Source organism: Oryx dammah, unplaced genomic scaffold (assembly GCF_014754425.2).
Source record: "Oryx dammah isolate SB20612 unplaced genomic scaffold, SCBI_Odam_1.1 HiC_scaffold_24, whole genome shotgun sequence".
NCBI lineage: Eukaryota > Metazoa > Chordata > Mammalia > Artiodactyla > Bovidae > Oryx > Oryx dammah.
Genome location: NW_024070208.1, coordinates 71,200,127 through 71,212,661, shown reverse-complemented (window position 1 = coordinate 71,212,661; position 12,535 = coordinate 71,200,127). Strand labels below are relative to the sequence as shown.

The window sequence follows — 12,535 nt, the reverse complement described above, 5'->3', positions numbered from 1 at the left end:
TCAGAACCAGGAATATTTAAGGAGACTTTGTCTATTTTTATAAGCTATCCCAGTGGCTTTCCCAATGGCTCAGTAGGTAAAGAATCTGCCTGGAATGCAAGAGGCTCAGGAGACACAGGTTCCATCCCTGGGTTGGGAAGATCCCCTGGAGAAGGAAATGACAAGCCACTCCAATATTCCTGCCTGGAAATCCTATGGACAGAAGAGCCTGGTGGCCTACAGTGTATAGGGCTGCAAAGAGTTGGACACGAATGAGCACAGCATGGTAACGGTAGGAGCATACAAACACATCCTAGGTCTGGTGAGGCTCTACTTCCCACCATGAAGCCTGAAGGGGGCCTTTTCTCCCCATTTCAGCAGATGCAACATGTGATTGACAGAAGGAACAGGCCCACATCTGTGTTGAGAAACTGGCTTTGACACAAAGTGTGGTCCTGGCTAATGATGTACAGTGAATCCTAACGTGTAGGATAAGCATAAACTTTAATCCAATGAACACAATAGCCTTCACTTTGTCATAAACATGACATAGGGTGTGCAACAAAGGATCAGAGGCCTCTTTCTATTTGGTTTTGGATCTCAGGTAGCAGCTATGACTGTCCTGGCTAGAAACAAATAGATGGAGCAGAAGAAACAGTCACCTTCCTACCACGGAGATGTGAGCTCTCCCGGCATCAAAATCTGTATTCATAGGAATGGTTGCCACCCTTTATGGTGCACGGCTCTGTGTCAGGCACTGTACAAGGTGCTTTGCCTATGTTCTTTTGTTTCATCACCATTTCACAGGTAAGAAAAACCAAAGAAGACAAAACAAGAGACACAGCTTAGAGTGGATATTGCATCTAAAGATGACAAAGTGCTTTGAAATTGAGTCAAGACTCTTTCAGGCCACAGTGAGGACTGAATTACAAGTGTTCCTATGATCTGAAGCTGAAGCTCCAATACTCTGGCCACTCGATGTGAGGATCTGAATCATTGGAAAAGACCCTAATGCCGGGAAAGATCTCATTCAGGAGGAGAAGAGGGTGACAGAGGATGAGAAGGTTGGATGGTGTCATCGACACAAGGGACATGACTTTGAGCAAACTCCAGGGGATTGTGGACAGGGAAGCCTGGTGTGCTGCGGTTCCTGGGGTTGCAAAGAGTCAGACACGACTGAGCAACTGAACAACTATGGTTCAGTTCAGTTCAGTCGCTCAGTTGTGTCCGACTCTTTGCGACCCCATGAATCACAGTACGCTAGGCTTCCCTGTCCATCACCAATTCCCAGAGTTCACCCAAACCCATGTCCATTGAGTTGGTGATGCCATCCAACCATCTCATCCTCTGTTGTCCCCTTCTCCTCCTGCCCTCAATCTTTCCCAGCACCAGGATCTTTTCAAATGAGTCAGCTCTTTGCATCAGGTGGCCAAAGTACTGGAGTTTCAGCTTCAACATCAGTCCTACCATTGAACACCCAGGCCTGATCTCCTTTAGGATGGACTGGTTGGATCTCCTTGCAGTCCAAGGGACTCTCAAGAGTCTTCTCCAACACCACAGTTCAAAAGCATCAATTCTTCGGAGCTCAGCTTTCTTTATAGTCCAACTCTCACATCCATACATGACTACTGGGAAAACCATAGCCTTAACTAAACAGAACTTAGTTGACAAAGTAATGTCTCTGCTTTTCAATATGCTGTCTAGGTTGGTCATAACTTTCCTTCCAAGGAGTAAGCATCTTTTAACTTCATGGCTGAAATCACCATCTGCAGTGATTTTGGAGCCCAGAAAAATAAAGTATATGGTAATCTCCTAAAATTGATTCCTTATAACTACAGTAAAAGGAGGCTTGTATTTTTCACAACTGGAAATGCCTCTTGTCCAAAGAGGTGCTGGCTTACATCAAATCTTTTAAGGATGTCATCATTATTAATCTAAATGAGTTCCTAAAAATCTGTAGCTATACTGGGGCATCTAAGATGGTGAGCAACAAGAAGGTATGACTTTGACATGAAGTTATGTAAACATCAAAGAAAAAAAAAATCTGGCAGCTTAAAAAGATCTTCTCTTTTTCTTTCTTAGAGGAGGCTTAATCTGGCCTAAGAAGATTTGTCTCAAATTGACAGTATAGGCTTAAATCAATTTATTATTTTAAAACACGATACAACCATTTTCATTCCTCTTTGGCTTCTGAATTTTTTAACTCAGTTTGAAATTATTGTGACATTTAAGAGCTTATTGGCATAGAAAACTTTCCAAACATCTCACTGTTATGCTTTAAAAAAAGAATAAAAGAAAAGTAATTAGTGTTGACAGCAATGACTCTGTGTGACTGAGGAAATCCAAGTTTGTATGTCCATTTTCTTGAAAATATGAATCAGTGTTCCTGATGTTGAACATACACCTCAATAGTAACCTGTGTCTTTGATAAAGATTTTGATTCAGGATGAAGAAAGTAGAAAGATTGTGTTGCTTCTCCAGGGGATCTTCCCAACCCAGGGATTGAACCCAGGTCTCCCGCATTGTAGGCAGACACTTTACCCTCTGAGCCACCAGGGAAGCCCTAAATGAATTTTAAAAATTCTAATTGAAGCATTGTCAGTGAAGAAAGTTTTCCAAATTACCTCTCATGTGCAGCGTACACAGCAGACGTAGAACAGAACATGCTATATTTCTATCAAGAAGCAAAGGCAAGAGCATGAAGTTTAAGGGTAGAAGATTGTTTGGATCACCATCAACAATATTTAGAAACAAAATTTCTAACTCCACATTTTCTAAGATACATTTGGGGAAGTAGCTGTTGAAATCATTATAAAAGGTTACAGTGATTCTTTAGCCCACTTTGGAGCTAAGATTGATTGCCTATTTTTCACAATAATTAGGCTTCATTAAGGAATAGAGAATGAAAGATAGAAGATAAATATATACCAGCTCAGTGGGTAAAGAATCCATCTGCAATGCAGGAGACCCCGGTTCAATTCCTGGGTCGGGAAGATCCCCTGGAGAAGGGAACGGCTACCCACTCCAGTATTCTCGCCTGGAGAATCCTCATGGACAGAGGAGCCTGGCGGGCTACAATCCATAGTGTTGCAAGGTGTCGGACATGACTGGAGTGACTAACGCACAGTGCAGCAGAGCATATATATGTATGTATATATATAAAGAACAAACCCAGAAAGAACAAAGAAATACACTTACCCACATGAGATATCTTCTACTTGCTGCCCGAGGTGGAACTGGGCCAAGAGGTCTGTGGAATGACAACCATGTCCCCCACAACACTCTCCTTTAACAGTTTCCCCTGCACCTCGGGAAACCTTCCACAGCAGAAGGAACAATTATGAAATATCCCAAGATAAGTTTAGAAGTCGGGACTGAAGAGAGATGAGCATTGATTCCTCTAATGAGGGCTTAGGAAAGCTCATGTTATTTGGAGGCCTGTGTCCAAGCTTGAACTGTTCCCTTGATTGTCATTAGAATCTCCTGAATTTAGCTAAATATCCTCTCTTTATCCCTTGGCACACATTGTGGACTAATGACATGAATACTTGACACAAAAACCCCTTAAAATATTATGCTTTAGTAACTTCCTAGTTAAAATTTTATTTCATTTTCTTTACTGGGGCCAAGGTTCAGTTTTGCCATTTGATTGTGAAACCTCTATGTATTATAAATTACTGGGTGCAATTTTTAGTATAATAAACCCACAACTTGTGACTGATTCGTAAACATACCTAATAGGCAGAAAACAGATGCAGATAGTAATTCTATAATGACATACAAGCAAGTAGCCAATAATTGTTGCCTGGAGGTATTCCAAGGTATGAAAATGTCTTTCTTTGAAGTATAGTTGATTTAAATATCATATTAATTTCAGGTGTACTACACAGTGATTTGGTATTCTTATAGATTATACTGAAAAACCTTTAAATTTTTTCCCTCTTGAGGATATATATACTTGCAGTATGTTGCAAGAAACCCCTTGCAGTAGTTTCTAATACGCATAAAGTTGAAAGCTCATCTACATACATATTTTTGATAAATCCTGATGAAAACCTCATGGGCATTTTATTTCCCTTCTACTTTAAAAATTTCTTGTCCTGCTATTTTATCATTAAACATAGTTCTTTAAAAATATGGAAACCCCTCTAAAAGCTCTTACTCTCTCAATACTATATGTCTTCTCATATGTTCATATCACTGTGAATATAAGTATATATACACATATATATGAGTATCTACATACGTGTATATGGATTTCATGTTAGAATGGCCTGAGGAAATACAAGGATTTAGGATAACATAGGATCAGGACTTCCCTGGTGGTCCAGTGGTTAAGACTCTGCTTCCACTGTAGGGGGCAAAAGTTGGATCCCTGGTTGGGGAACTAAGATTCCCCACATGCCAGGCAGGGAGACCAAGAAAACAAAACAGTATAACATATGGTTTCTGGTGGCGTGTGCGTCCTATATGTGTGTATATGGAGTCCTCCATGACATAAGGCAAATGGAAACGAGTTTTAAAACAAGCCAGTCACCTCTGCCCTTTCCCTTGGCATCTATTATTCACATTAGATATTTCTAACACAACCATTGGGCTTCCCTGGTGGCTCAGACAGTAAAGCATCCCCCTTCAATGCAGGAGACCTGAGTTTGATCCCTGGGTTGGGAAGATCCCCTGGAGCAGAGAACAGCTACCCTGGAGAATTCCATGGACTCAGTCCATGGAGGGGTCACAAAAAGTGGGACATGACTGAGTGACTTTCACCATATCCATAAAGTTATTCTTAATTTTCCTTTTCCATATAAAAGGCGTGATTTAATTCTTTCAGCCAACACTCACACACATCATCCGTCTTAGGCAAATCTTGGCACTTGGATTAAGCACCCAGTCAACAGCAGACTGAACGCACACACTTGATCGCCGTGAGAGGTAAAAGCGACATTTTGCTTCCACCCCAAGCAAAGCTATTATATTTACCTTCTACTTTGAAGATAGTAAAGTGCGGCCGGCAGTGGAAAGAACCCAACGCGTTGCCTGCGCAGTTCATCCAGAGCCCCTGGTAAACCCAAGTGGCCGTTATCACCGAAGACGCTCTGGTGGTTACTTTCCACTCATTGGATGCGGTGGCTGCGACGAGAGCGCCAAAGCCCCCGACGCCGAACACCAGAGCCGAGATCTGAGCCCTGGACATGTCGCTCAGGCGTCTCCGGGGACACTGTCCAGACAGATGGCAGCCGTGGTCTAGGCATGCAGCGGGCACAACCCGCGTGGACCAGCGTGGCAGCGAGTCAATGTGGGTAGGTGACAGCGCTTCATGCTCGGATGGCCGGAGGAAGGACTGGAATTTAGAATACAGTCTGATTTACCGATGGCGTTTTAGAAGTAGCCAAAGACAATCTTTCTACACGGGTATTTACTAAAACTTTGTAGACCGATTCTAAAAGTTTTGAGTTTGCAGATTTTTTTTTTCCTGGCTCCGTAGTTAATGCTTAATTTTCTGTTAGTCTGAAGCTTAACGAACCATGGATGACCAGATATTACAAAGTACAAATTATACAGTAACAGTGAAGGCTTACTTGACCCATTGCTTTAATTTTGTGTGTTTCTGAGTCTTACATAAATGGAATCATTGTGTTAGGTTTCTTCTGTAACCTATTTTTTCCCACACATTGCATTTGTGAAATTTATCTGTGTTCTGGAATGTAGCTATAGTTCATAAATTATGAGAGCAGAATATAGTATTTAATTAGATGACTTTTACTGGGTTGTAGAGATCCAACCAGTCCATTCGAAAGGAGATGGGTCCTGGGTGTTCATTGGAAAGACTGATGCTAAAGCTGAAACTCCAATACTTTGGCCCCCTCATGTGAAGAGTTGACTCATTGGAAAAGACCCTGATGCTGGGAGGGAGTGGGGGCAGGAGGAGATGGAACGACAGAGAATGAGATGGCTGGATGGCATCACCAACTTGATGGGCATGAGTGTGAGTAAACTCTGGGAGTTGGTGATGGACAGGGAAGCCTGGCATGCTGCGACTCATGGGGTCACAAAGAATCAGACATGACTGGGAGACTGACCTGAACTGAATCATCGTTTTGAATCAGTACTTTGAAGATACAACTATTTTTAGTTGACTTCCATTGTTGTTTTTGAGAAACTGAGAGCCTGATTTGTCATTTCTGTGTAGATTAATCTATGTTTGGCTGGATTTAAGATTGTTTCTTTGGTTTTGGCAGTTTCACTAATTTTCTAAGTGTGGATTTTTCTTTTTTAAATCTTCTTTAGGATTTACTGATCTTCTTGAAACTGATGCTCTTTTATCAGTTCTGGAGAACTGTTAGTCCTTTCTCTCTCTAGGAATTACCTCTGCACTTATCCTTTATCTCCTTCTGACTCTGATAAGATGTATTTTTTACTTTGTTCTATATCTCAAACTTCCTTTAACATTTTTTTTTTTAACCTCTTTATTGCTCCATGCTGCATTCTGGGAATTTTTTTTCAGACATATGTTCTGATTTTAAAAAATTTATCTTTGGCTATGTAAAACTCTTAAAAAAAAGTTCTAGAATTTCCATTTTATTAATCAAATCTGCCTATTTCATTTTTTCTAACTTCTTGTTCTTTAGTCAAAATTCAGAAGCCATATTTTATTTTTTAGTATTAGAGATGTTTGTTGTTTATTTTTATTTATTTTTGGCTGTGGTAAGTCTTTGTTGCAGCATGGGTTTTTTCTTGTTGGGGTGAAGGGGGCTCCTCTCCAGTTTTGGTGCATGAGCGTCTCATTGTGGTGGCTGTTCTTGTTTCAGAGCATAGGCTCTGGGGTGAGAGGGCTCAGTAGTTGTAGCCTGTGGGCTCGGTAGTTGTGGCTCCCAGAATCTAGACCATGGGCCCAGTAGTTGTGCACAGACTTAGTTGTTCTGAGGTATATGGGATCTTCCTGGATCAGAGATCGAACCCATGTCTCCTGCACTGGCAGGTGGATTCTTTACTACTGAGCCATCAGGGAAGTCCCTAAAGAGGTATTTTATATTCTGTATCTCACTATTCTCATATCTGTAGTTTTTGCAGGTTGGATTGATTTTAGTTTTTCCATAAAATTTCTAAAAGTTTGACTTTCTTACTCATGGTAGTTTGTTAAAACAGGTGCTTTGTAATTTGTATTTGTGAGCTCACATTCCTTGCAACTTTACTCACGGAAATGAAAGGCAGGAAGGTAGAGAGGCAGGAAGGAGGGAGAGGAAGGAGGCAGAGGAAAAAGGATGAACACAGCCTAACTTGGAAGAGCAATTAATGGACTAAGATTTCCTGGAAGGCAGAAACTAGGCATGTCGGGGGAGGGGAATTGGGAATACAGTGAGCAGGGTAGGAGTGTGCCCTCTGCTGGTAGGTGCTGAGTGGGGCAGAGAACACCAAGTCCAGCTTCAGGCTGCCCTCTTCAGTGCAACGTGCTGACTTGTCTCCCAGGACAAGAATTTCTTTCGTTTTTGCAGGCAGGTGGCAATGTGAGGAGAAGATAAGGTAGAAATAGGAACTGCTGGGCTTCTGACAGGAGATTATCGTTTGATTGTGGAAAATAGACGTTCAGTCACTTTCTTCCATCCTCCTCAACCCCAACAAAAGCTGAAAACCTGGAACAATTTGTGTCCCTGGGGATAAGCGGATCCACAGCAAACAGGACATTCAGTGTTAAAATCTGGACCATCTGAGCAAACCAAAAGTGTTCATCACCCTGCTATCAGTAGCCTCCTCTTTCTGGGAATAAAAATAACAACAGATGACATTTATTTAGCACTTTGCTCTGCTCTGCATGTCTTAGGTCATAATCTTCACCCTAAGTTAGGAGGGAGGCATTTATGATATAATAAAATGTATGAGCCTGGAAGAGTTCACAGATTTCCACCCCCTTCAAATAAATCTCTTTTTTCTTCTTTTTAATTTGTTCTTTCCTTTTTTTTTTTTGGATGCACACTTGTACTTCTCCCTTTGAATCACACTGGAAAAAGAGGCATTGGTACTGCATTCACAATAAAATGCTCTTTGCAACCCCTCTTGCTCCTGTGATATACTCCCCATTTCCATCTGTACATGCATTTCTTGCTCCTTCAGTGAGATGATTAAAATAGGAACATGAATTTCTTTGAGTATATGTGATTTGCTGTCTAAAGAAAACTAAAGAAGAGAAGAGAAAAAACAAACGATTGAGAGCTCTGTTTTCACCTCAGTAATGCTAATGCTATGCTGCTAAGTCGCTTCAGTCGTGTCCGACTCTGTGCGACCCCATAGATGGCAGCCCATCAGGCTCCCCTGTTCCTGGGATTCTCCAGGCAAGAACACTGGAGTGGGTTGCCATTTCCTTCTCCAATGCATGAAAGTGAAAAGTAAAAGTGAAGTTGCTCAGTCGTGTCCGACTCTTCGCGATCCCATGGACTGCAGCCTACCAGGCTCCTCTGTCCATGAGATTTTCCAGGCAAGAGTACTGGAGTGGGGTGCCATCACCTCAGTAAGGGTCCCAAATACAGTAGTGTCAAATTGACCCTGACAATTGCCTAGTTTTGCCACGAGATGGCGCCATGCACCAGTAAGACGCTATGGCTGCTGGGCTCAGGCTGCTCTGCAGGCTTGCATCCCATGGAGGGCTGGTGACCCTGACAAGGGACATAGAACGACAAACCCGGGGAAGTGAGTGAAGGCTGAGAACGTGGAGGCAATGCAGAGTAGTGGCGGGAAATGCAGACACTGGGATCAAATGGGATCAAAAACTTCCCAGTCCAAGCTCTCCCATCTTCATTTTTCTGTGGACATTTACCTACTTGTATGTGTATATATTTGATTCATTGCGACCCCATCGGTTATACAGTCCATGGAATTCTCCAGGCCAGAATACTGGAGTGGGTAGTCGTTCCCTTCTCAAGGGGATCTTCCCAACCCAGGGATTGAACCCAGGTCTCCCGCAGTGCAGGTGGATTCTTTACCAGTTGAGCCACCAGGGATGGATGGCATCACCGACTTGATGGACATGGGTTTGGGTAGACTCCGGGAGTTGGTGATGGACAGGGAGGCCTGGCGTGCTGCGATTCATGGGGTCACAAAGAGTCGGACATGACTGAGGGACTGAACTGAGCTGAACTGATGTGTATGTGTATATGTATATGTATATGTATATGTGTATATTTATAAAGGAGGAAGTGGCTTACTGATTATGTAAGAAACCCCACAGTCTCCATGGAGACCAGGGCAGCCAATGGCGTAATTTAGTTCAAGTCCGAAGTGCTGAGAACCCAGGGGGTCAGTGATGAAGTCAGTCTCACTTCAAGGACAGGAGAAGATGAGATTGGTCAGCTCCAGTGGTGAGGGAAGAATAAAAGGAGGGAATTCTCTGTCTTCTGCCCTGCTTCTAGTCAGACCCTTAACAGGCTGGATGATGCCCATTCACAATGTGGGAGGCGGCGGGTAGCAATCTACAGAATCCACAAATTCACTGAGTCAAACACTGATTATTCAGAAATACCCTCGCAGACTCAAAGGAGTGAAAATGAACTTTACATTCCACGTGCCATTTGACTGTGAGTATTTGCCAACACACACAACACCAGATTCCTTTTTCAGGGCAGGTGGAATGTTGAAGGAGGGAAGCAGAGAGAGGGATTGAGGACTGGGTCATCATGGCGGGTCTATTTACCCAGATACTGTTGAGTTCATCTCCTGGTCTCTAATCCCTTCTGTTCATCTCAGCTCCACCTCCACCACTCAAGCCAGGTGATGAGTATTTCTCTTCTGGGAATACAGTCCTAGTTAGCAGAGAAGCCCTGCTTTCACTCCAGACTCACCCAGAATCAGTGTTTAATCTGGGCACTCTGTAAGCAGTCCAGCTGACATCAAATGAGGAAATATGTGATGTAGCTGTGTTTCAACATTGGTAATGTTAATTTGGTTTCAGCTTTGTGCACTGTAAATGTATTATTTCCCTTTCAAGGCTTCTTTCCCCTGGCCAGTCACCAAGTCTCAAGTCTAAACCACTCAGTTTAGAGTGACAGTTTAGGCGTGTTTTCCGGGGGCTCAGATCAGTAGGGTGTGGGTGTCTGAAGGAGAAAATGCTCTGATGCTGTTGGCTCCTGGATCTAGTGTGAGCCTGGGGCTCCCAGGCAGTTCAGTTCAGTTCAGTCTCTCAGTCGTGTCTGACTCTTTGCGACCCAATGAACCACAGCATGTCAGGCCTCCCTGTCCATCACTAACTCCCGGAGTCCACACAAACCCATGTCCATTGAGTGGGTGATGCCATCCAACCATCCCATCCTCTGTCGTCCCCTTCTCCTCCTGCCCTCAATCCTTCCCAGCATCAGGGTCTTTTCCAATGAGTCAGCTCTTTGCATTAGGTGGCCAAAGTATTGGAGTTTCAGCTTCAACATCAGCCTTTCCAATGAACACCCAGGACTGATCTCCTTGCAGTCCAAGGGACTCTCAAGAGTCTTCTCCAACACCACAGTTCAAAAGCATCAATTCTTTGGCGCTCAGCTTTCTTTATAGTCCAACTCTCACATCCATACATGACCCCTGGAAAAACCATAGCCATGACTAGATGGACCTTTGTTGGCAAAGTAAAGTCTCTGCTTTTTAATATGCTGTCTAGGTTGGTCATAACTTTCCTTCCAAGGAGTAAGTGTCTTTTAATTTCATGGCTATAATCACCATCTTCAGTGATTTTGGAGCCCATAAAAATAAAGTCAGCCACTGTTTCCATTGTTTCCCCATTTATTTGCCATGAAGTGATGGGACCAGATGCTATGATCTTAGTTTTCTGAATGTTGAGTTTAAGCCAACTTCTTCACTCTCCTCTTTCACTTTCATCAAGAAACTCTTTAGTTCTTCTTCACTTTCTGCCATAAGGGTAGTGTCATATGCATATCTGCGGTTATTGATATTTCTCCTGGCAATCTTGATTATAGCTTGTGCTTCCTCCAGCCCAGCGTTTCTCATGATGTACTCTGCATATAAGTTAAATAAGTTGGGTGACAATGTACAGCCTTTATGTACTCCTTTTCCTATTTGGAATCAGTCTGTTGTTCCATATCCAGTTCTAACTGTTGCTTCCTGACCTGCATACTAGTACTATGGAATCTCAGTCTATAACTTAAAAAAAAAAAACAAAAACACCCTCTCCATTTCTTCTATTATAACATTTCACCATTTGGGTATATAATCTTCATCAATATTTTATCAGTATTCCATTGACTTTTTTACTTTTTGGGGGCGGCAATTGTAGAGGTTTCTTATATACCCCCTGTCCTCACACTCCATGGCTTCCCCACTGCCAATATCCCTCACCAGATGATACATTTGCTACAACTGACAGATCTAGACAGACACATCATAGTCACCCAAAGTCCATAGTTTACATTACGATTCGCTCCTGGTGTGCATTTTATGAGTTTAGACAAATGTATGACATTTCTATCATCATGGTATCATTCAGAGTATTTCCATTGTCCTAAAAATCCTCTGTGCTCCACCTATTCATCCCTTACTCCCATCTCCACTCTCTGGTAACCACTGATCATTTTACTGTCTCCATAGTTTGCCTTTTTGTCATACAGTTAGCATTATGCAGCATGTAGCCTTTTCAGGGAGAAGACAATGGCACCCCACTCCAGTACTCTTGCCTGGAAAATCCCATGGATGGAGGAGCCTGGTGGGTTACAGTCCATGGGGTCACTAAGAGGTGGACACGACTGAGCGACTTCACTTTCACTTTTCACTTTCATGCATCGGAGAAGGAAATGGCAACCCACTCCAGTGTTCTTGCCTAGAGAATCCCAGGGACGGCGGAGCCTGGTGGGCTGCCATCTATGGGGTTGCACAGAGTCGGACATGACTGAAGCAACTTAGCAGCAGCAGCAGCAGCCTTTTCAGACTGACTACTTTCACTTAGTAATGAGCATTTAAATTTCCTCCACGTTGTTTCATGGGTTGTTAGCACATCTTTTTTTTTTTTTTTTTTAGTGCTGAATAATTCTCCATTCTGAATGAACTATGTTAATTATCCATTCACCTATTGAAGGATATCTTGCTTGCTTCCAAGTTTTGGTAATTATAAATAAACCTGCTATACGTATTTTACAGGTTTAAAAATTTGTTTCTCTTCCTTCAAAGTTAAACATATAATGAACCATTACTTCTAATATGCATGCAAACTAGACTGAATAGGTACCTCCTTTCTTTTACTTCATACTTTCTCCATGTTTACATTAATTATTTCTAATATTAACATATTCATTTTTTCCATCTTCCATTTATTTGAACAATTCAGGGAAGTGTTATAAAACACCCAAATGGATCTACAAAGCAGTGCCATCACAATACAGGGATGGTTCTTCTATGGAAATTAAACAAGTTGACTGATGGGCAGAGATGGATGGTAATGCTTGATAGTCAGTTGCTGGATGAAAGTCTAAAATTGAAATAAGAATAGTGATTTGATGGTAGCGAGGAAAAGTTGCAGTCCTATAGGACATACAGATGTGTATTAGAATAGTCTGGCTGTTGTTTAAAGAGTAAA

At 42.3% G+C, this 12,535-nt stretch overlaps 1 protein-coding gene across 1 annotated transcript in view; it reads right to left on the bottom strand.

Annotated features, from left to right (window-relative positions):
* The window catches only part of CLDN10 (claudin 10), a 96,204-nt gene extending 90,540 nt beyond the window's left edge, over positions 1-5,664 (bottom strand). The window contains exon 1 of the mRNA XM_040267356.1: positions 4,960-5,664. Coding sequence (XP_040123290.1) covers positions 4,960-5,173 — 214 coding nt within the window. The 5' untranslated portion in view covers positions 5,174-5,664. The remainder of the gene's footprint in view (positions 1-4,959) is intronic.
* Positions 5,665-12,535: the final 6,871 nt, after the last annotated feature.